Source organism: Leptonychotes weddellii, chromosome 6, assembly GCF_054177405.1.
Source record: "Leptonychotes weddellii isolate Sample4059 chromosome 6, ASM5417740v2, whole genome shotgun sequence".
In the NCBI taxonomy this organism is placed as follows: domain Eukaryota; kingdom Metazoa; phylum Chordata; class Mammalia; order Carnivora; family Phocidae; genus Leptonychotes; species Leptonychotes weddellii.
The window spans coordinates 51,532,891-51,557,442 of record NC_138374.1 but is presented as its reverse complement, the minus strand read 5'-3'; the positions used below and the strand labels follow the sequence as shown (position 1 = coordinate 51,557,442).

Sequence of the window (24,552 nt, the reverse complement as noted above, 5' to 3'; positions counted from 1 at the left end):
TCCGCTTCCGCCGGAATGGCTTTGCTACCGGAAGTGACGAACGTGGGTCCTCTAAACGGGTAGTACTGTCTGTTCCTCTCCACGCGGTGGACCTGACCAGTCGGCCTGAATTGCTCGTGCTGAACGATGCCGGGGAAACTCCTTAGTGACGCGGACTTGGACTCAGACACGGCCATGGAAAAAGTGGAAACACCGCGAAAGCAGAATGAGAAGGTGCCACCGAGGGTCGAGGGACCCGGAGCGCTGAGAGGAGCGGGGTACGGGAGCGGGGTGGGGTGCCGGACTGGGAGTCCCTGGCGCGCGCACGCGGACCCGGCACCTCCGGAGCCCGGCGTGGGGCTCGGCAGAGGGGGTGCCAAAGGGCCGTGCTCTCCGCGGGCGGTGGGCGCTCGAGCGGCCCAGGCCGGACAGGAGCTGGGGTGAGCGCCGCTCCCACGTGGTCCGGAAGTCTGGGCGGCCCGCAGCCGGGGCGCACTTGGCTCTCCACGGTTGGCCCCACGTTGCTGGCTCAGGCTCTGACCTGACTCCGGGCGTGAGCGTGTGCGGAGGGAATTGTCGGTCAGGGTAGGGACTGAAGCTTTAGACTAGACTTCGACACTTCAAACACACCTGCACACGTGAGCGGCGTCTGCAGTGACACTTGAGTAGTAAGGGAAGTAGTTTGTTTTCCGGTCAGCAGCCTTTAGAAGATGAAGTATTCGGCTTAATGTCTACTGACTAGATATTCCGTGGAAATGTAAAGATGTATTGTGTGCTGATTTTTGATAGAGGGCAGGGTGTAGTGGTCTTAAGTTACCTTGATCGCTGTCTGCCTCTATACTGTTACTTCCTTAGTGATTTAACTTGTGACGATTCTCTGATGTGAGATAAGGTCAGTGAGTGAGAACAAAGATTGTCCCTGAATTCCTATTGTGAATGACTTAGAATTTCCTTTCCTTGGCTGTGTATGGGTCTTTTTGATGGGGAGCTTTTACAACAGCAATATTTTGGCGTTGTAGGAAGCCGGGGGAGCACAGACTTGTCCCCACAGGTGGGGAGGAAGTGGTCCTGGTTTACCTGCTCCGCATCAGTGAAGGTATTCAATTGTGGGATGCTCAGGTGAAGAGGGACTTGGCCAAACCCCATTACATTCCAGAGAGACCACTGGATTACGAATGAAAGAACTGAAGTCTTTTTTTTTTTTTTTAAGATTTTATTTATTTATTCATGAGAGACAGAGAGAGAGACAGAGGCAGAGGGAGAAGCAGGCTCCCCGCGGAGCGGGGAGCCCGATGTGGGACTCGATCCCAGGACTCTGGGATCATGACCTGAGCCAAAGGCAGACGCTTAACCGACTGAGCCACCCAGGCGTCCCTGAAAGAACTGAAGTCTTGTGGGGAGACCAGATTATTTTTCAGATGTCTGAAAGATGATCAGTGTGGGAAAGATTACCCTCATTCATGATTTGACAGCAGAGGAGGGGCCTGAAGTTTTAGGGGAGCTGATTTCAGCTAAATGTAATAGTCTCCATACTTCTGGGATTGGCCTTTCAGAGAGGTTTTAACAGAGGTACAGCACCTGTCTACTTGGTTTCAGTAATATTAAGTAATTAAAGTAAGTAATATGAAAAGTTGGAAGAGGTCAGACATTTCAGGTAGGAGCCATAGTCATGGGTTTGGTTTGGTTTGGAGGTTTCACCCATTCCATTTCCTTGTAATGGTGCTTCTCTCCTCCCCCATTAAATTAGATACATCTTTTTTACACATGGGGAGATAGATTGTGGGGTTTTATAGATTTTTGGTTCATAAAATGTCTCTGTAAATTCATTTGCACTTGTTAGGTAGCCAAGACACGTATTAGGAATCCCTGTTTTGCCTGTATAGACATTCTAGCAGAGAAAGAAATCTGTTTAACATTGTCCATCTGTGGACATATATGGCCTTAATACTCTATTAGAAATAAATTAAGCTGTACTTGATCACTTTCTATAGTCCTATATATTTAATTTAGAGCATTTTGGAGCATCCCATGAGCCATTCCAAATCCCCTGTGAAAGCTTGACAACATATTCAACTAACATGAATTGAATAGATACCAAGAGGCAGTCTCTTCTAAGCTGATGAAATCATTGATATACACTGTACTTATTTCCATATAGCTAAGAAACGGTACTAAAAAGCATAGTGTTTTGACTTATTACAAGGTGAAAGTACAAATGTTGAAAAATGCCCCCAAATTGTGTTCTTCATAATTATGTGATCTTGAAGTAGTCCAGACTTGATGTATCACTCAAATGTATACGTGCTTTGCTCAGTAGTTTGTATTTTCTTTATTAATTTTTTAGAAAGGTAGAAAAGAGAAGCCAAAATCTAATAAGGCTGAAGAGGCAACGGAAGTAAAGGAAGAAGTTATTTCCCCCAAAGCTAAAAAAGTCAAAAAGAAAGCCAAGTCTAATGAGGTTGACATGAATTCTCCTAAATCCAGAAAGGCAAAAACAAAAGAGGAGCCATCTCAGGATGACATTATTTCTCCTAAAACCAAAAGTGTGAAAAAACCAAAGGAGTCCATTGAAAAGAAAGTTGTTTCTCCTAAAACCAAAAAGGTAATAAAAAGTGAAGAACCTTCTGAAGACGAAGTAGATGCTCCTAAGCCCAAGAAGATGAAGAAAGAAAAGGAAATGAATGGAGAAATTGGAGAGAAAAGCCCCAGACTGAAGAATGGATTCCCTCATTCCGGACCTGTCTCTAACTCCAGTGAAACCCCTGGGGAAGAAAGTAACAGCGAGTTAGAGCAGGTAGGGTTGTATTTTAATATATAGACTGTATCTTTCACTGTTGTTTCAGATGAATAAGTAGGTAATTGCTACTGGTATTATTTAAAAGTGGGAGGGGTGTACCTGGCTGGCTCAGTCAGTAGAGCATGCAGCTCTTGATCTCCACTCTTTTTTTTTTTTTTAAGATTTTATTTATTTAATTTTATTTTTAGAGAGAGGGAGAGAGAGCACGAGTGTGCTCTAGCGGTGGGGAGGAGCCGAAGGAGGGAGAGAGAGAACCTCAAGCAGACTCCACGCTGAGTGTACAGCCCCATGCAGGCCCTGAGATCATGACCTGATGAGCCAGAACCAAGAGTCGGATGCTTAACTGACTGAGCCAGCCAGGCACCCCTTTACCCAGCTTTTTAAATATTAAATATTTTGGGGGCACCTGGGTGGCTCAGTCGTTAAGCGTCTGCCTTTGGCTCAGGTCATGATCCCAGGGTCCTGGGATCGAGTCCTGCATCGGGCTCCCTGCTCCGTGGGAAACCTGCTTCTCCCTCTCCCACTCCCCCTGCTTGTGTTCTTGCTCTCGCTATCTCTCTCTCTGTCTCTGTCAAATAAATAAATAAAATCTTAAAAAAATATATTAAATATTTTTAATGCTTCCATAATCCATCATGTAAATATTTAGAATCACTTAATTCCTCTATTGGGCATTTAGGTTTTTTACTTTCAAATAATGCCACTGTGACCACTTTGTCATAAATGCTTATTCCTTATTTTCTTTGGATGTATGTGAAAGATGTGGCTGTGGAAAAGGGTTAATGACTTGTTCAACACAGTAGTACAGTAGTGCCCCCTGATCTGACGTCTTGCTTTCTGGGGTTTCATTTTCTTTCTTTCTTTTTTTTTTTTAAGATTTTATTTATTTATTTTAGAGAGAGATACAGAGAGAGTGTGAGCAGGGCGGTGGTGGGGGGGGCGCAGAGGGAGAGAGAGAATCTCAGGCCAACTCTGCTGAACACAGAGGCGGGGCTTGATCTCACAACCCTGAGATCATGAGCTGAGCTGAAATCAAGAGTTGGACGCTCAACTGACTGAGCCACCCAGGCGCCTGCTTTCCAGGGTTTTAGTTACTCCCTGTCAACTGTCTTCAGGAGCAGGTGATTCTCTTCCTGACACGTTGTCAAAAGGTTAATAGTAGCCTGCAGCTGCATCACAATGCCTGTGTCATTCACCTCACTTCATCTCATCACTTAGGCATTTTATCAGCTCACATCATCCCAAGAAGGGTGAATGCAGTACAGGAAGGTATTTTGAGAGAGAGACCACATTCATATAATTTTTATTATGGTATATTGTTATAATTGTTCTATTGTTGTTGTTGTTAGTCTCTTACTGTGCCTAAACTTATCATGGATATGTATAGGAAAAAACATAGTATATATAAAGGTTTCATACTGTCAGCAGTTTCAGGTATCCACTGGAGGTCTTAGAACAAATCCCCTGTGGAGAAGGGGGGACTACTGTATATTGTGGGTATGGATGGCAATGGAATAGTTGTTGGTCGAGACTGAATCAGCCTTCACTAGCCATGCATAGTATCTGTACAGTATATATTTGGTACAGATTTTCTTTTCTTAGAGTTTTATAGATGATTATGATACATTTCCTTTTTGGATCTTGATTTACCTACCAGAGTTTCTGTGCCTTTTTGGTTGGTTTACAAGAGATGTTTTAGAATTGGTTCTTTTGTTTCTTTCTCAGAAGGCTTCTCAATAATTACCGGTAGGGGTGAAGTTACTGATTTCTTTCTGTGGCCCTTTACTTGATAGGAAATACCTGTGGAACAAAAAGAAGGAGATTTCTCTAATTTTCCCATATCTGAACAGACTATTAAACTTCTCAAAGGTAATATTTTTGGAAATATTATATAATGTTAGAATATATATTTGGAAGCACTCCACTGTTTTTGTTGAGATAAAGGACAATATATGTGACCATATAATAAAGTAGATCCATATATACAGTATAGGACTGTACTAATGTTGGCTTTGCTGCCCCTTTTTCTTTAGGATTTTTTTTTTTTAAAGATTTTATTTATTTATTCATAAGAGACAGAGAGAGAGAGAGAGGCAGAGGGAGAAGCAGGCTCCCTGCTGAGCAGGGAAGCCCGATGGTGGAACTCGATCCCAGGAGTCTGGGATCATGACCTGAGCCGAAGGCAGATGCCCAACCATCTGAGCTACCCAGGCGCCCTTCTTTAGGATTTTATTTATTTGAGAGAGAGAAAGCGAGAGAGCACAAGCGGAGGGGGAGGGGCAGAGGGAGAGGGAGAAGCAGACTCCCCGCTGAGCAGGGAACCCGATGATGTGATGGTGCAGGGCTCTGATGCAGGGCTTGGTCCCAGGACCGTGGGATCATGACCTGAGCCAAAGGCAGACACTTAACCAACTGAGCCACCCAGGTGCCCCGCTTTACTGCCTCTTAAATAGGTGATTCAATTTTATTCAAACTAGTATGTGTATTCAGAAGTGTGAGGACTGATTGCACTGGTGCAAATAAATGGTTCATGCCATGTTCATATTTTCTTTTTATCCTCTCCCACTTCATGAGACATCTCTTAATGATACCAGCCTTGCTCTGCACTCAGCCTGGCAGTGTGCTTGGGAATGAGCCAGGTAGTCATGGAAGCTTGAGTGGGTGTTTTCTGAATCAGTGTGGCATAGTCTGGACTGCAAAGCACCTGATTCGGGGCTTCTCTTGACCTACAGATGAGATTTCATGACAAGTGACTGAACTCTCAAAATAATATTTACTATAATTTGGTGCTTTAAAGTTTGTTGATATTCTGCAGTCCAGCAGATTCTTCACTACCAGAATACATTGGAACCTGACTTTGTAGATACTGAGCAGAAGGTAGAATTCCTTAATTCTGCAGGACCAGAAGCATGGCTGGTATTTTAAGAACTGCAGTGTCAGATAACATGGTTAATTTGTTCACAGCCCGTGGGGTGACCTTCCTGTTTCCTATACAAGCAAAGACATTTCACCATGTCTATAGTGGAAAGGACTTAATTGCACAGGCGCGGACAGGAACTGGGAAGACATTCTCCTTTGCCATCCCTTTGACTGAGAAACTTCAGGGAGAACTGCAAGACCGGAAAAGAGGCCGTGCCCCTCAGGTAACTATCTTTAACACCGACCTCAGGGGCTCCGTATCGCACAGGAGAAAAAATCTTTTACGCATTGCTTACATCATGTACTATAGTTTTTTACTGGGTTCTCCTTAAAGCCTTTTTTTTTTTTTTTAAATCTATTATAGATTTTTATTTGAAGCTAGAGCAGGATTATTCTTTTAAGATTGTTGGCCACAAACCCTATATATTTAAATATTATAATCTGCCTCATGGTTGTGATCACCTGTATTATTAATGCTCATTATGTTCCCTTCAACTCTCTTGATGTACCTGGGGCTTACAGGTTTGATCAAATGTCTGTTACCATTTTTACCTAGATGGAGAAAGCAGTTTTAGTAGAGAGGCATGAGTAGAAGGAGGGGTACTCAAAGAGGTGAAGAGGCCAAGCTTTCTTGTCAAGATGGTGCCCATTGGGTTCATTGCTGGAGAACCTGGCATTTGACAAACCGTAATCTCACCAAAATGCCTATGTTGTCATCGTGGTTATGGCTTCTTGCACCTGACTTTCTGGCCCCACCTCACTTGTTTACTGGCCTGCCAGTGTCCATACTCACCCCTCATTCATTCATTGTTTATTGCTCTAAACAAATGCAGCATTAAACAAATGAATTATTCCAGCACTTGGAATTATTCCGGCTTGACACATAGTGGATATTCAGTAAATATCTGTTGGATGAATTTATCTGATGAATCAGTGAATATTCTGAAATCATACTTGTTTCATGCTGTTTCCCTACTTAAGGATCTATAGTAGTTTCATGTTGTATGTCCTATTGGGTCAAACTCAGACTGCTCTGGGATTCAAAGCCCCTCACCATGTGTTGGTCCTGCCTTGTCTTTGTTCTACATTCAATTTACTGTAATGTAGAGGTTTAGTCTATTGGTTTTGGAGCCCAGCTGTCTGAATTTAAATCCAGGCTTTGCTTCTTAGGCTTTTGGCTCAATATCTTTTGTGTGTTTATTGTAGGTGCAACTGTACAATATAATTGCAGGTGGGCCAATAACTTGTGAGAATTAAATCAGAATAATGCATAGTAAGCATTTAGTAGAGCCTGAGACAGTAAAAGCACAAAGATTAGCTAATGTTATCATCAGCAGTGTTACTCCTTGCTCAAGTTGTTGCTTTCCTGGAATGCTATTTAAGTGGTAGCAGCTCCAGGAAACTCCCCAGTTCCTCTGACCCGCTCCGTGCAACCCTCCTGGAGCACCTCATGTTTGGACTCTATGTCCCTTCTGATTGGGAAGATCGTAAACTTTTCTTCTGAGTCGATTTGTCAGGGACTGTATTACATTTATGATCCTTCCCCACACAAAGTATGTTGCAAAGCATATAACAGATGTTTTGAAAATACTTGGTAGGATGAGTTGAGCCTTCTGGTGAATTCCAAATTTGTTAAGAAACAAATACTGCGTAGTACTTTGAATTCAATGATGAGTTTCTCCTTTTCAGGTGCTGGTTCTTGCACCCACGAGGGAGTTGGCAAATCAAGTAAGCAGAGACTTCAGTGACATCACAAGAAAGCTGGCAGTGGCTTGTTTTTATGGTGGGACTCCCTATGGAGGTCAGAGTAAGTAAATCCAAAGCCAACCATTGTTGGGTGCCCTGGTTGGATTTCTCTGACCTCGACATCTGGCTTTACCTAGTTCAGTCATTTTTAGTGGTTTTCTTTTGTCATTGTTTAAAGATGGTCAGGAACATGGTCCTACATGATGATGTGTCAAATCCTATATATAGTTACTTGGATTTTTGTATTACTTACCTATGTTTATCTAAAGGCTGTAAAGATCTCTTACTGAGCCTAAGAGGATAGAGTCCACTTGGGCCCTTGGCACTAGAAAGTCATGATTCAGAGTTACTCTTTTTATCTGTCAAGGACGATGAATCTGCCTCTTTTGGGGTCTTTATTTCTTTCTTGCTGCAGGTGGGCCTTCTTTCCTCTGGGCCCAAGGACCAAATGGTGCAGGCTCCTATTGTAGGATTCCATTACCTACCAGTTCAAGACCTTGAAACTTTATTATGTAGAGCAGATAAATAATTCAGGAAAGGATTTAAGGCATTAAAAATGTTGCAGTTGGCATGCAAGGCTTGTGATTATTTCTTCTCAGCTTTGGTTAAATGAACTGGGCTTTGGCATCAGAAAAGTGTATGTTTGAATCTAGACTCTGCTCACAGTGTGATTTTAAGTTCAAGGTGCTTGGTTTTTTTGCACTTTCATTTGCTCATGTGAAAAAACAAGGTAACTAAAACTCATCCTGCAAGGGTGTTGTGAGGATTCAATTGGCTAATGTATGTAGAGTGCCCAGTGTGACTCCCCGCAGACTGCAAGGGCAGTTCAGTAAAAAGCTGCATCATAAAAAAAAAAAAAAAGCTGCATCATTATCATCTCACCTCATCATACTGGACTCCGTTTTCCTGAACATCTGTGGACCTTCTCAAAATATTTACCCTTCTACCCGGTCTCATTCTCTCCATACATGCTTACCTTATATAAAGTTCTTCTCTAAGATTCTTGTTCTCACTTTGTCTGTGAAACCTTGACACTTTCTACCATGAAGGAAGTAATTTCTTTCCTGGTGCTTCCATCCCACTGGCACGTTTTTCTGTTACATTACATAATACACAGACTGTCACTTCTTACCTGTTATCCCTAGATTATCTTGAGTTCCCCCTTGAGTATCTTTATCTTTGATACTTAGCATATTACCTTATGTTTTTAGTTAGTAAATATTTTAGAATAAAAATGTATTTAATTGGTACCCCGGACTAATAAAAGGACTTAAAAACCCAGCATATTTTATCACTGATGTTCTTTATAGTTGAACGCATGCGGAATGGGATTGATATCCTGGTTGGGACCCCAGGTCGTATCAAAGACCACCTGCAGAATGGCAAGCTAGATCTCACCAAACTTAAGCATGTTGTCTTGGATGAAGTTGACCAGATGCTGGATATGGGGTTTGCTGATCAAGTGGAAGAGATTTTAAGTGTGGCATACAAGAAAGGTAAGCTCCAAATTCATGGAGCTGCTGGAAGGGCTTAGAGGAAGGGTGGTGATTAAGCAGTCTTCTAAATGTTAAATGAAACCTTAAATTGGGGGGTGACTTATTTTATTTAGGAAAAATTAAATTTTTTAAAAAATCATGATTTATGGGGCGCCTGAGTGGCTCAGTCAGTTAAGCAGCTGCCTTCGGCTCAGGTCATGATCCCAGGGCCCTGGGACTGAGCCCTGCATTGGGCTCTCTGCTCAGCGGGAAGCCTTCTTCTCCCTCTCCTTGCCACTTCCCCTGCTTGTGCTCTCTCTCTCTGTCTGTCAAATAAATAAATAAAATATTTAAAAAAAAATCATGACTTACCACATAACTATAATGGGGACAATTTGGGAAAGTAAGAGAAGAAAAATATCATATTCTGCCAGCTTGGTGTGCTTTGCTTTTGGTTTCTTTCTTCCTGACTTTGTACTATTGTGCATATGTGCATATGTCTTAATTTTAATCTTTTTATGCATATAAAAATTTGGCATAACACTCCATGAAGAGGTTGTGCCAGATTTAATTACATGTATATATTTTAATTTTTACATAATATAAATAAATCTGCTTAGAGATGTTTTTATGCAGATAGCTTCCTTCACATCTCAGTATTTGGAATTTGTGCTTTAGGATGGATGTCCAGTAATAAAATTACTGAGTTTAAAGGTATAAATAGTTCATGCTTCTCAATGTACATTGTTAGTTTTGCTCTCCAAAAGGGTTCTATCTACTTAAACCACCATTTGAAATATATGAAAATGAAGTTACTCAAACTTAAAAAAAAGAAAAAGATGGGGGTTGGGGAGCTTTTTAATACCTGACCTCAAAGAATGAATAGACTGGAATTCTAAACTCAAAAGACTGAGGAAATGCTAGAGAGTATAGATGAATATAGGATCTGTTCTGGTGTGTTTTTTTTATTTATTTTTATTTTTTTAAAGATTTTGTTTATTTATTTGACAGAGAGAATGAGATAGAGCATGAGAGGGGGGAGGGTCAGAGGGAGAAGCAGACTCCCTGCTGAGCAGAGAGCCCGATGCGGGACTCGATCCCGGGACTCCAGGATCATGACCTGAGCCGAAAGCAGTCGCCTAACCAACTGAGCCACCCAGGCGTCCCTGTTCTGGTGTTTATTGTAGGTTATTTGCTTAGTGATCTAAACTGTATGGTAACTGGGCTTGATGAACAGGTGTTTTCCAGTTATGTCTCATAATGGACAGATATCCCTCATGGTTCATAAAGGCCAGGGGTCAGAAAGCAAAATAACTTCAAAGTACTTTTGGTGTTTCAAGTCTCCTTCACATAAATGACTTTGCCCACTAGGTATCTCTGTGTCTTTCATTTTTGTGCCATCAGTGCCTGGCTCGGCCTCATATGGTCACTGTAGCATGTTGATGGACTCTGGAAGAACTGGGTGAGGTAGAATACTATGTAGGCTTATTGGAGTTATTCATACTGACTTTTTTCTCCCCAAAGATTCAGAAGACAATCCCCAAACATTGCTTTTTTCTGCAACTTGCCCTCATTGGGTATATAATGTTGCTAAGAAATACATGAAATCTACATATGAACAGGTGGACCTGATTGGTAAAAAGACCCAGAAAACAGCAATAACTGTGGAGGTAAGTGATTCATTCAGCTGCTAGAATTAGTAATAAATTGTATGTCATGTTTTCCCTGTGTCTAATGGTATTAAGATTGGCAAATATACACTGTTTTTCCAGATAAATACTAAATCCTTGTGAAGAGCCAAGTAAAGATCTATTTCTATTTGAGTTGTATGTGGTATCTGTGTTTTCTAAATTTCATTTCTGGTAATCTGATTTCAAAATCTTTTGGAATCTCTGTCTGAATTATGTAAGTAGAAAGAAATTACACCTAGAATTTAAGCACTCTGAGGGCAGCAGAGAAATCTAGTACTTTGTGTTGAAGCCATTTTCATTTTAGGGTCCAGAGCATAGAATTCCTTTCACCCAAGGAATAGACCTGCAGACTAATTGGCTAATCGCATTTTTAAGTGGATGAAAGGACAAAACATTCAGAAATTTTTCTCTTGTCAGCTACTTGGTTTCCTGTAGGAATCAAGAGAATGATGTTTCTTTTTCTTCATTTACTTGGTTAGTTCAGAAAATAGAGGAGCTAGGGGCACCTGGGTGGCTCAGTCAGTTGAGCATCCGACTCTTGATCTCAGCTTGGGCTTGATCTCAGGGTCGTGGGTTCAGGTCCTGTGTTGGGCTCTGTGCTGGGCATAGAGCCTACTTTAAAAAAAAAAAGAAAGAAAATAGAGGAACCAGAGAAAGGGGAACAGGTCTCTGCTTTTTCTTTTCTTTCTTTCTTTCTTTCTCTTTTTTAAGATTTATTTGTTTATTTCAGAGAGAGAGTGTGGGTGGGGGGAGGGAGAGAGAATCTTAAGCAGAATCCATGCTGAGGGCTGAGCCCAGTGCAGTGCTCGATCTCACAACCTGAGCCAAAACCAAGAGTCGGATGCTTAAAGGTGCCCCGTCCCCCCCTTTTAAAAAAAAGACTTACTTATTTAGTTTAGAGAGAGAGATCGAGAAAGAGATGGCTCTTTGCTTTAATGGTTTAGGTGGGGTTTTTTGTTTGTTTCTTTTTTCTTTTTTTCCCTCCATACAGTGGTGGCATTTGTCTGCTCTAGTTAGGCTTAAACAATTGCTTCTAGCACCAGTAGCATTGAGCAGGTGATTTCAGGTTCCAGGTAAGCTATACTAAATAGATCTTTTTCCCTCCCTCATAAGCATCTGGCTATCAAGTGCCACTGGACTCAAAGGGCCGCAGTTATTGGGGATGTGATACGAGTGTATAGTGGTTTTCATGGGCGCACTATCATCTTCTGTGAAACCAAGAAAGAAGCTCAGGAGTTGTCACAGAACGTGTCCATAAAGCAGGTTGGTCCTTCTCCTCTCTTTCCTTTAGGGAGGAAGCCTCTTTCAACTGATAGACCCCATTTACATGTTAGAGCTCACCTGATCTGTCAGTTCCTCTCCCAGGTGAGGAAAGGGTGGCTCAAACCCAAGGCTACACTGGCAAAGTGGGTTTGATCACTCTTGTCTGGTGTTCTTCACCAAGTAAGTATAGCTGGACATTGATTTAATGACCAAGGAGTGGGGGAAAATTTGAGGTTTGTCCATGTAAGGCACATGTTTTTCCTTTTGCTTTATTTTCAGTGGAAGTATCACCAGAATACACGTATCTTTCTAGGCCTAATGTGTGATGCTAAAAGCACCTGTATTGTTGCATCTGGTATTCTTAGGCCAATTTATTCCTTTGGCAGGATGCCCAGTCATTACATGGAGATATTCCTCAGAAGCAGAGAGAAATCACTCTGAAGGGTTTTAGAAATGGTGATTTTGGAGTTTTGGTTGCAACCAATGTTGCTGCTCGTGGGTTAGACATCCCTGAGGTTGATCTGGTTGTACAGAGTTCTCCACCAAAGGTAAGTGTTCTGTCCTACAGTTTTATTTTATTTTATTTTGGGTACGAAAAAAATGGGAAGTTGTATTGCTTACTTTCATGGGGTTAGTAATAGCTATCTCTTGAGTGCTAGGATGCTCTGGGCGATTTTAAGAACAAATCTCTTTTGAGATCCTTCCCTCAGATCTGACTGTTGAGTGGAAGCGTGGTCAGTGGCGACAGGTTGGAAGGATGGTTTCTGGTTGGAGGGAGTTTGGTAGGCTCGTGCAGGTGGTGTAGTTGTGAAGTAGACTTTGAAGATGGGTGGGACTTAGGCAGGGTGGGGGTAGGATAAACTCACGAGCTAGAGGATAGAGAAGGGGAAAAAAGGCCTGTAGTTAATAGTCACCGTGGTTAACACTCCCTGGCTTTGTGGGTGATGGGAACTCTCAGGGAGGGCCCTGAAGCAGAGGAGATGTGTGGACGGTGCTTCATGTAAATAAACGTTGGAGAAGGAGCCTGTTCTGTTCCCATCACTTCCAATGTGAGGACCCCATACCTCAGGATTAAAAGGTTGTTTACAATGATAGAAAAAACTCCCTGACTACTGTGGAGGCTCCAGTTGTTAGAAAGGCAGTCCGATTGGTGTGTGACATAAGTGCTGTTTCAAGGAGCCTGTCCAGTATGATGGCCACAGCCACGTGTAGCTGTCGGGCACTGGGAATAGTCGGAGTTGACACGTGTGCTCAAAGTATAAAGTACACCTTGGATTTTTTTTTATATTTTAAACTTTCTATTATGTACACTGGATTTTGCAAGACTTACAAAAAATGTAAAATATCTCAGTGATAAGCTGTTCCCTGTAGATAGCATATTGAGGTGATACAACTTTTAGACATATTGAGTTAAATAAAATATATCATTAATTTAACCTTTTAGCGGGTTACTAGAAAACTGAAGACTGAAATTACATATGTGATTCTGTAGCACGGCACTATTTAGATGATGCTTTTTGCACATTTGCCCATAGGATAGGGACCACTATTCTAGAGATTTTTAAAAATTGTGACAGTTCTTTATTTTAGAAATGCTGGGGAACCTCACACTCTGGGTATGTAATATAACCACGACACTTCCCTCTGCATAGACCACTCAGGTCTTTCTCTTTTTGTTCAGTGTCACTCATGTATTTTACTTCATTAGGATGTGGAGTCCTACATTCATCGTTCTGGGAGGACGGGTAGAGCTGGAAGGACGGGGATTTGCATCTGCTTTTATCAGCACAAGGAAGAATATCAGTTAGCACAAGTGGAGCAAAAAGCGGTAAAACTGTTTTCTTAGCCTTCACTCAGCAAATGTTGAATTCTAAAGTCAATCTTTGTTTTTTAAATTCAGTTTCTATTAACTTTAAGTTGTATTTATTTCTAGCATGTGGCCATAACTGAAAGTTTGTTAGATACATGTTGTTTTATACATTGTCCTACAATATAAAGCCCATTTTGAAGTAAGTTTACATTTGAAAGCAGTGGTTTTGTTTTCCCATATTTACAATCACATGGGCTATTTTTATGTTTGAACAGCAGTTTTCAGACAATAACATGAACACACCCCAGATGTTTTAAACCTAGGTTAGGGAGTTTTAGGAATTGCTTAAAAACCAAAAAGATAGGGGCGCTTGGGTGGCTCCCTTGGTTAAGCCCCTGACTTGGGATTTCTGCTCAGGTCATGATCTCTGGGTCCTGGGATCGAGTCCTCTGTTGGGCTCAGCGGGGAGTCTGCTTCAGGATTCTCTCTTCCTCTTGCTCCTCGCCCTTCCCCGCCGCACACACTCGGTCAAATAAGTAAATAAATCTTCAAAACAAAACAAAAAAACCCAAAAGGATAAATTTAAAAGGGTGAGAGGAGACTGATTTTTCTGACAGATTAATCTCTCCTCTTCCCTGTTAGCTGACTGTACTTGGTGACTTGCCTAAGGAGAAGGATGGGGGGCACTTTACCATGCAGAAAGCAGGCAAGCACTCCCCGGCAGGGTGCTTGTGGTTAACATCAGGGATTAGCATATGCCTTGAGAATGATGTGATGAGACAGCATTTGCCTCTGGCTTTCTTCCCCCAAACCCATAATTTCAGTCTAAGCATGCAAAAAACCCAAGACAGCCTCACAGCGAGGGACAACATTTTACAAAATACCTGACCAGCAGTCCTTAAGACCAGCACTCTTAAAACTGTCAAGGTCATGAAAAACAAGAAAAGGCACAAACTGCCACAGATCAGAGGAGACCAAGCACACATGATAACTGAATGTTGTGGTGTCACTGGAACAGAAAAAGGACATTAATAGAAAAACTAGTGAAATTTGAATGAACTCTAGAATTCAGTTAATAGTAATGTGGCAGTGTTGGTTTCTTAGCTATGACAAATGTACTGTAGTAGTAATAATAGGGAAACTTAGTACATAGTGTACAGGAACTCTGTAGTATCTTTTTTTTTTTTTAAAGATTTTCAGTGAGAGAGGGAACACAAGCAGGGGGAGTGGGAGAGGGAGAAGCAGGCTCCTGCTGAGCAGGGAGCCCGAGGCGGGCTGATGCGGGGCTCGATCCCAGGATCCCAGCATCCTGGGATCATGACCTGAGCCAAAGGCAGACGCTTAATGACTGAGCCACCCAGGCGCCCCAGGAACTGTGTAGTATCTTTGCAACTTTTCTATAAATCTAAAACCATTCTAAGATAAAAAGTTCTTTTTTTTTTTAAGTTTATCTTTTAAATGTGTAATAAATATGTTTGGTAATATAAAAAAATTAGGGGATTTAATCTCAGTGAAAACAGTTGATGGCCAGATGGTACATTAAACTATGGCTCATTTTCTTGTAGGGAATTAAATTTAAGCGAATAGGGGTTCCTTCTGCAACAGAGATAATAAAAGCTTCCAGCAAAGATGCCATCAGGTATGTTTCCCACCACTGCTGTTCCATTTATTGCCTGACTTTGTGCAGTAATGAGATTTGGTCTTTTAAATTTTATTTATTATTTTAAATGATTTACAACCTCCTTGTTATAAAAATACACTATGCTGAAGTAAAATTTTACAAAATAAAAATCCTGATTTGTACTCATCCTTACCCAATCCTCTTCACCAGAGGAAACCACTATTAATAGTTGGGTTTGTCTTGGGCATTTTAAGAAACCGTATCTTAGATATGGTGTGGGTGCTTCCCATGTGAAGATAGATTTTAGGGTCAGAGATTATATTCCACATCGTCATCAGTCTCGTCCCCCAGCTGGTAAGAATGAGTTGATTTTTTTTTTTTTTTTTTTGAGTTGATTTTTTTTTAAGGTACCTCTAGCTGGTGAGGATTAGATTAACTAGCAGTGTTTGTCACTGGCATTGGGGGCAAGAGAATTATTTTGTGGGATTGTGCTATAAATTGAAGGATAGTTAGTTGTTTAGCATCTCTGGCTGTGTGGTATTCTGGGCGGCAGGGGGGATTGGTATTATGAAAACCAGAAGGTCCTGACTATTTTCCAAATATTTCCAAGTGGTGACCTACATCCCCTGCTTAAGAACCACTGAGTCTGAGCATCATTTTAGGCTGTTTTCCATAATTATTATAAATATGTGTAATGCTTATTTTAAAAAATAGGGGGAAGGGTGCCTGAGTGACTCAGTCCATTAAGCAGCCCACTCTTAATCTTTGCTCAGGTCTTGATCTCAGGGTCATGAGTTCAGGCCCCACATTGGGCTCTGCACTGGGCACAGAAATGAGGGAGTTTATGATTAGAGGAAATGCTAGATATTAACATTATTAAAAGCTCAAGAAAGGCCTCCAAAGGAAAATAATTTAACTCAGTAATTTTCAAATTTATTTTCACATGGCATACTTTAAGTATTCTGTAGACAGGGTTCCCTGTGACACCAGTTAAGGAAATTCGGGGTTATGTGGCCAGGAAGGAGAAAAGAGACAAGCTGCCAAGAGATGTCCTGTAGGGGGGCAGCCCTTCCAAAAGAGGCTCCCTCATGTGGCCTTGTTTATCCTTGTCTTGGATGACCTCTTTTGAAGATGTGACATTTATTATCACCAAGATAATTCCCTAACAAATGTGTATTCTCATAAAAAGTCCGTATCATTTTTAACCTGATTTGGAAGTCTTTTTTCCTTTTATTTCAGAATGGAAATAACTGTAGTGTTTTCTGATTCTAAAAGTAACACATGCGGGGCGCCTGGGTGGCTCAGTCATTAAGCGTCTGCCTTCGGCTCAGGTCATGATCCCAGGGTCCTGGGATTGAGCTCCGCATTGGGCTCCATGCTCAGCGGGGAGTCTGCTTCTCCCTCTCCCACTCCCCCTGCTTGTGTTCCCTCTCTCGCTGTGTCTCTGTCAAATAAATGAATAAAATCTTTTAAAAAAATAATAAAAAAAATAAAAGTAACACATGCTTATTGTGAGAAATGTTCAACATTTATTAACATCACTTCTAGTGGCAGCATGGACTTCCGTTGTATCTGTTTCATGGTTTATTTAACCAGTCTGTATTGATGCACATTTTATACTCTTTCTATGTCATAAATAACACTGGTGAACATCTTGGTATTTGTTCTGTTATTTCCTTGGGATGAAACTTTTTTTTATTTGATAGTAAAGTCAAATTAGACGCAATCAAAGGAATGGATTTATTTCTACAGAAATGTGATTCCATCTGTACGTTGCGTCAAAATGATGTGTTAAGATATCTGAAAGATTTGAAGTTACTGATTTATCTTGAGATGGTATTGCCTTGAAAACGCAGTCTGTCCACTTCTGTCCTTTCTCCTAACAAATATACTCAATCACACCATAGGCTTTTGGATTCTGTGCCTCCCACTGCCATCAGTCACTTCAAGCAATCAGCGGAAAGACTGATAGAGGAGAAGGGGGCCGTGGAAGCCTTGGCAGCAGCCCTGGCCCACATTTCAGGAGCCACATCTGTAGACCAGCGCTCTCTGATCAACTCAGACGCGGTAAGGCTTCCTGTCAAACTCTGACCCTTGGTGTTTTTAGTGTGAGCAGGATTTGAAAGGGTTCAGTTAGACTTCTCAATTGTTTTGACTTTTGTATGAAGGTAGATGTATGTAAACAAATCCCATAAAGATGGAAAGTAGATTCCAATGTCTCGGTTGAGGGAGAATGACATTGAGTGCGAGTGGGCATGTGGTTTCTTTTTGGGGTTGTGAAATGTTTTGGAATTTTAGATAGTGGTGATGGTTGAAACTTTGTGAATATACTAAAAATCCCTGAACTGTAAACTTCAAAATGGTGAATGTTATGGTATATGAATTATATGTCAGTATTTTTAATCCTAAAAAAAACCCAACCCTATAAACACATAAATGCATATGATACATTTAGCCAGTATACCTAGAAACTTAGAAAGATATATGCTTTTTTCCCCCTTTTTTTTTTAAATGAAATTTTTGAGATAATCGTAGGTTTACGTGTAGTTGTAAGAGATAACACAGAGAGATCCCATTTATACTTTGTCTAGTTCTCCCCTCATGGTAACATCTTGCAAAACTGTAATATCACAGCTGGGGTGGTACTAACATTGGCACAATCCATCCATCTTACTCAGAGTTCGCCAGTTTTACTTGTACTAAATTGTGTGTATGTGTTGGGGATGGAGGAGAGGTATAGGCTTTTAGGAAGAACTTTACTGGAAATATTTTAGAAACATGAGGGTAATTTTTTTATCAGTTAGGTTTGTTTTTGAGACTAATTTTTGTTCCCCTTTCTTCTGTAAGGGCTTTGTGACCATGATCTTACGATGCTCAATTGAAATGCCAAACATTAGTTATGCTTGGAAAGAACTTAAAGAGCAGCTGAGCGAGGATATTGATTCCAAAGTGAAAGGAATGGTTTTTCTCAAAGGAAAGCAGGTAGGGAACACCTCTGTTGTGACCTTGCTTAATGTGAATGATAAAACACCGAATGGAGGCTTCTCCCTGTTCTGTGGGGATGCAGCATCTTTTTGCTCTCTAGATCGTCTTCTCCGGGCATGTCATCCATGACCTTCAGTTTGCCACTAAGTCACTAACAGCTACCCCATCTGTATCTCTACCCTGAACTATGCATGCAGTGCCGGACATGAATATCCCGCTCCTTCCCTGACGATTTCTACCCAGATGGGTTATTAAGCAACTGAAAATTATTCAAAATTGAATTCAAAATCTTTAATTCAAACCTGAAATTTAAAATCTTGCCTTCCAAACCTGATGTTCTTTCTTCCGCGTCCTGCTCTCAGTTAATGGTATGCACAAGCCCCGCAGTTCTCAAACATTTTGGTCTCCTGACCCCTTTACATTCTTTTTTTTTTTAAGATTTTATTTATTTATTTGAGAGAGAGAGAATGAGAGACAGAGAGCATGCCCTTTACATTCTTAAGACCAAAAAGCTTTTGTTTATGTGGGTTAGATCTCTTAATGTTTACCCTATCAGAAATTAAAACTGGATCTCTAAAACCTAAGCATGTCATTCCATTAGCCATCAGAGCAGTGACACCATCACATGTAATACAGTGTCTGGGAAACCCCACTGTGTGCTTATGAGAGAATGAGAGTGGAAAGGACACCTAACATGTTAGTGTTGTTATGAAAATAGTTTCGACTTGGTGGAACCTCCCCCAAGATCTCAGGTTTCCAGGGGCGCATGAACCACTGGCCTAGTGAACCAGATCAGGTTTATCGTCAACTCTGTGCATGTCTGTGTTCATCTCCTTAAGCAACTCCACATACTGCATGGGTTAAAGTCTCAGCTTTCACACGGAGGATAGGAGTCTTCACGAGCTGGCTTCTACCCCCCTGACCAGCTTCATCTCTGCGTGCTCGCCGCGAGTACCCTCCACTCCAGCAGTGCCATGCACACCTTGCCTTTCTGTCATCCTAAGTGTATGCTCAACCCAGTGTTTATGGTCTTTCTTTCTTCCACGTTAACCTTTATGACTTGGCTTGGCCTTAAGTCTCCCTGTGACGCTTTCCTGGGTATACAGTAAAGTTGGGGGCATTTTTATCTGGACCTCAGAGTTCTTAGGGCATGCCTTTATTCAGTTAAATTTTACCTTACCACATGTGCTTGCTTACTGACTGAGAGCCTCAAGAACACTCTGATGTACTCATGGGCAAAAACTATATTCTAGTTATCATTATATTCCAGTTGAGTGCCTGGTGTTAAATATATGTGAATGAAGGGGTGCCTGGCTGGCTCATTTGGTAGAGCAAGCGACTCTTGATCTTGGGGTCATGAGTTCAAGCACCACATTGGGTGTAGAGATTATAAATAAATAAACTTAAAAAAAATGTGAATGAAGATTCCCAGTAATTGCAAAATCCATCAGTACCTGATGCTCCCTGTGGTTATAATTGCGTGAATTGGGTGGAAATGAGGTGTTCCTCATAAAATGTTTTAAATGAAGGCAGCCAGGGGAGAGGAGTGCCTGTGTCAGTTGCAGGGGTAGTTCAACTACATTTGTGGAGACCAAGAAATAGGATCTCCTTTATTGGAGGTGATGGCACTGCTTCTGTAAAGTGTTTAAAAAAAAATTCTTTTTTTTCTAAGATTTTTTTGGGGGGGAGGAGCAAGAGAGCATGAATGGGGGTGGGCAGAGAGAGAGGGAGAAGCAGATTCCCCGCTAAGCAGGGAGCCCGATGTGGGGCTCGATCTCAGGACCCCAGGATCATGACCTGAGCCGAAGGCAGACACCTAACTGAGCCACCCTAATTAGGTGCCCTTAATTATTAAAAAACTTTTTTATAGCAGGATGAACTGTGAAAAACTAGAAAAGTAACAATAGAAGATCATTTATTTTGGGGCGCCTGGGTGACTCCGTTAACTGTCCGACTCTTGATTTCAGCTCCAATCATGACCTCAGGGTCATGAGATCAAGTCCTGCATTGGGCTCCATGCTGGGTGTGGAGCCTGCTTAAGATTCTCCCTCTCCTTCACCCATTGCCCCCTCCCTCCCTCTCTCTTTAAAAAAAAAATAATTTATTTTCTACGTTTAGTTAGGTCATCATGAAGACACTTTTTCTTATGGAAAGCAGTATATTTTAATGTAGACCATTGGTTTTGGAGCCATACTGACCAGGTTTTTAAAACCTGCTCTGCAGGGCACCTGGGTGGCTCAGTCATTAAGCGTCTGCCTTCGGCTCAGGTTGTGATCCCAGGGTCCTGGGATCGAGTCCCACATCGGGTTCCCTCCTCGGCGGGAAGCCTGCTCTCCCTCTCCCACTCCCGCTGCTTGTGTTCCTGCTCTCGCTATCTCTGTCTCTGTCAAATAAATAAAAAAATGAAATTTAAAACCTGCTCTGCTTATGAGCTGGGGGCCTTGGACAAGTCAGCATCTCCAAATCTCTGTTTCCTCAGCTCTAAAACGTAGCTAATAGCTACTTGAGGAATTAGCAAAGTGTGATAGCCAAGAATGATCTCTAATGAGTTCTGAATCATTTTGAGTCCCTTTTTTTTTTTTTGAGGATATTTGAGTCCCAAATATCCTTGGGTTTTTGCTGTTGTGCCTTTGGGAGGTATAACGTATTGGTCTTGGTCTAAAGTTTGTTAAAAATTAATACCTGGAGTCTTTGTTTCTGATTTTTAATGTAATACTTGGTCTTTTGGAATATCACTTAACGTACACATACAGTTCTGGTGAAAGGCTGGGTTAACTTGCATTTGTTTTGATTTCTAGGGTGTTTGCTTTGATGTCCCTACTGCAGCAGTAACAGAAATACAGGTATTATTGTCTCCTGGATTTTGAAGTTAACATATTTAAATTATCAAATGTTCATTACTGGGGCGCCTGGATGTTTCAGTTGGTTGAGCATCTGGCTCTTGAATTGGGCTTCGATCATGATCTTGGGGCTGTGGGGTAGAGCCCCGTGTCAGGCTGTGCACTCAGCTCAGAGTCTGCTTGGGATTCTCCCCCCACTCCCCGCTCATGCTTTCTTGAAAGAAAGAATCTTTTTTTAAAAAATGTGTTCATTACTGAAAATACAAAATAATGGAAAGGGAAACAACAGCTCTAGTCCCTTTTCTAAAAGACAATTAGAATTAATGAATTTTAGTATTTTTTTCTCCTAGCCTTTTTAGCCTTTTTTTTTTTCCCTAGCCTTTTTATTCTGATAGTTTTCTTACTCAACCTGCCTCTTTTCCTTCTTTCCTTTCTTGTGCACAACATCTAGCTTTTTCCCCTGTGTATGTTGTATGGGGTTTACATAGACATTTTTAAAATTGCTGTCTTCATTCAGTACTGCTGTGAGAAATGGGTTTGTATATGGTATATTTGTGAGTTTTACTACCTGATAGCTGTGGATACCCTGTACTAATTGAATTGAATAAATGATATAGTGATGAGGGTACCTCTCATGGTGAAACTCTCTTACACTGTCATGACTGGCTTTTGGGGCATGAAGGTTGTATTTTTTCTAACCAGTGACCTTTTAAATACTAGGTTATGAGTCAGGTTTTTCATTAGAGAAAAAACAAAAAAAAAATGGTCTTTCTCATGCTTTTTAAAACCGAATTCAATAAAAATCAGAGTAGGTAAAAATAAAACCATTTCTGTGCAGGAAAAATGGCATGATTCACGGCGCTGGCAGCTCTCGGTGGCCACGGAGCAGCCGGAGCTGGAAGGACCACGGGAAGGATACCGAGGCTTCCGGGGACAGCGGGATGGCAGTCGAGGCTTCCGTGGACAGCGGGATGGCAGTCGAGGCTTCCGGGGACAGCGGGAAGGCAACAGAAGCTTCAGGGGACAGCGGGAAGGAAATCGAGGCTTCAGAGGACAGGGATCAGGAGGTGGCAACAAAAGTAACAGATCCCAAAACAAAGGCCAGAAGCGGAGTTTCAGTAAAGCATTCGGACAGTAATTTGGAGTAGAGGATTTATGCAGCAACGTGGAACTGAACACTGATTTTCATACAAGGTGGAAAGCACATGAGTTTCCTTCCTGACCACTTGCCTTGTCCCCATCTCTTCCAGAGAGACAAGCTCTGTGGAAATTATTTCATCTGATATAATCACTTGTAACGATTGGGACTTCTGTATCAGGTTTCTCTTTTGAAAAGATGTATGAGTTCATTACATTTTTATTCTGGTACATTGTCTGTAGATTATAAGATAAAAATCAAGCATGTATTTGCCCATACTTTTTAAGTTGACCTGGCTCTGTACTTAAATGGTGTCCTTCCCTGAATACCTATGGGGAAGGCAGCGGTCTCTGGAGAGGCGCTCTGCACAGTCCAGGCTTGGCTCTGTAATTGGCATTCCTCAGCCACCTGCCTAACAGTGACTCATGTGGTCCTGTAACATGTCTTCGGAGAATTAGTACTGAACCATGTTTTGAAGCAAGGTTTCAAACTTAGCTGGGAGGTAATGCATTTTATGGCAGCATATGCTCTAGGTTTGGAGGATGCTGATACATTTGATGGGAGACATATAGATTAGCCATGGTTATGTACATTTTGATACGTTTTTAACTTCTTTAAAGTGATTCATGCTTCAGTGAATTCTTCACAGATTTTATCTATCTCTATATAAAAAGTATTTTAGTAAAAAGCAAGTGTCTTTAAGGAATTCCAAATGTATAAGATGGCCCCACAACTTTCTTTGTAAGTAAAGAGGCTGAATAATAATAGGCGCTTGATGATATTGTACTCCACTTCCTACTGGAGGATAAACATTATTTACCAAGAAGGATTTAAGGGAGTGGGGTGCGGAGATTTGCATTGCTGACAAGAGTCAGGAAATCCACTGAAAATGTTTTTCACATGTGAGAAGGAAACCTGTCTCTCTTGAGAGCAAAGAGAGGAGCAAGTGAATGCAAGCAAGATGCATGATAAAGTACTCTTTTCCTGGTAAAAACAGCAGGTCATTAATGTTTCTAGAGTATCAACTTCTAATGCATAACCTGGGGTTCTAGGTAGAATGATCCAGTGTGGTTTCTCAGAGGCCTAGTTCCTATAGCCACCGTATAGGATCTGTTTCTGTAAGACTGCTATTCCATTGAAAGGTTTTAGCCGCTTAGACTTCCTTTTAGGACAATCTCTATATGGTTATTTTAAGTTGTTGCTTTGGGGGAACTGAAGAATTTAATATAGCCCCTGGCCAGGTAACTCTTGAGTTCTCAAATATTCCCGCCAAACTTCTGCACGGTACAGGAGCTTAAGAATGGCATTGTTTTCTTGCCTTAATTCCTAGAAATTCTGTACTGGGAATCTCAGGGAATAAACTGATAGGAGAAGTTAAAATACATGGCCCTTCTTTGATTATGTTTGAACAATTGAAATCTTTCTAAGCCCTGGTTTCTCTCACTGGATCGGGTCTTTTTATCTAACTGTGACCTTGCAGTAGGGCGTTCAGATAGCCAACTCAACTCTTTGACGCTTGAGGCAATGTCCTTACCCTGTTTGGACTTCAGTTCTGTCCAGTCCTGGATGTTTCTCTGTTTTCAGAAATCCTCTTGGCTTTTCTTTCTTAATCCATTTGTCAATTTTACCATTTTTCCTCCCGCTCCTCATGGCTTCCCATCAAGCCACATGGATTCAGGAGAAGTTGATGACTGCCAGCTCATGTGCTGTGTAGATTATAATTTATTAGATTCCGGTTTTGCTCAAGTACTGAGCATATTTTAATAACAACCAAGATATTTCACGGTTTGGATAGGAATGGATACTTTATCAAGCAGATTGAAAGGGTGCAGTACCTGTCCTTTAGGAAGGAGCAGTTAAAACCTTCATGTGGATTGTGGATTAGCCTATAGAAAAATAATCAGGTAGAAATCAAGAGTAAGGGGAAGATTAATGGGAATTTCACTCTACACAAAGAAAACATGGCTGTTTCCCCATAAATGAAGTTGAACTTCACCTGGATCTTGGAATCCACACCATATTTATAAATCTATAATCCAGCTGTTACTTGATTTTAGTGGGCGTCTCAGGCTAGCCTGGGAAATGTGGTTTTTACTATTTTCTACAGAGAAAATATTTTCCAATGTATCAAACTCAATGAACTTATAAAATACAATCCATTTTTATGTTGGAGCTATCTGCGCAGCAGTTTCTTTACAATTGTACATAAAACGCTTTTTCTGTAAAATTGAGTTAATGTATAAAATACTGCTTTATGCCAGAATAAAGATACTAGTATTTCCTATTTA

General features: G+C 41.3%; 1 protein-coding gene and 1 long non-coding RNA gene across 2 annotated transcripts; both read left to right on the top strand.

The window, feature by feature from the left end:
* The first annotated feature begins 26 nt into the window (after positions 1-26).
* Positions 27-24,552, top strand: DDX21 (DExD-box helicase 21). Its single transcript, XM_006728902.3, has 15 exons — positions 27-213; positions 2,324-2,773; positions 4,570-4,645; positions 5,741-5,919; positions 7,385-7,502; positions 8,752-8,937; positions 10,441-10,586; positions 11,721-11,870; positions 12,257-12,418; positions 13,579-13,698; positions 15,246-15,319; positions 17,209-17,368; positions 18,149-18,283; positions 21,085-21,129; positions 21,965-24,552. Exons 1-15 carry the CDS (start codon positions 127-129, stop codon positions 22,262-22,264), a joined length of 2,388 nt encoding a protein of 795 aa, XP_006728965.1. The 5' UTR covers positions 27-126; the 3' UTR covers positions 22,265-24,552.
* LOC145722211 (uncharacterized) lies at positions 373-1,211 on the top strand. Its single transcript, XR_014146312.1, has 3 exons — positions 373-871; positions 999-1,075; positions 1,190-1,211. It is a non-coding gene; the product is annotated as an uncharacterized LOC145722211 (long non-coding RNA).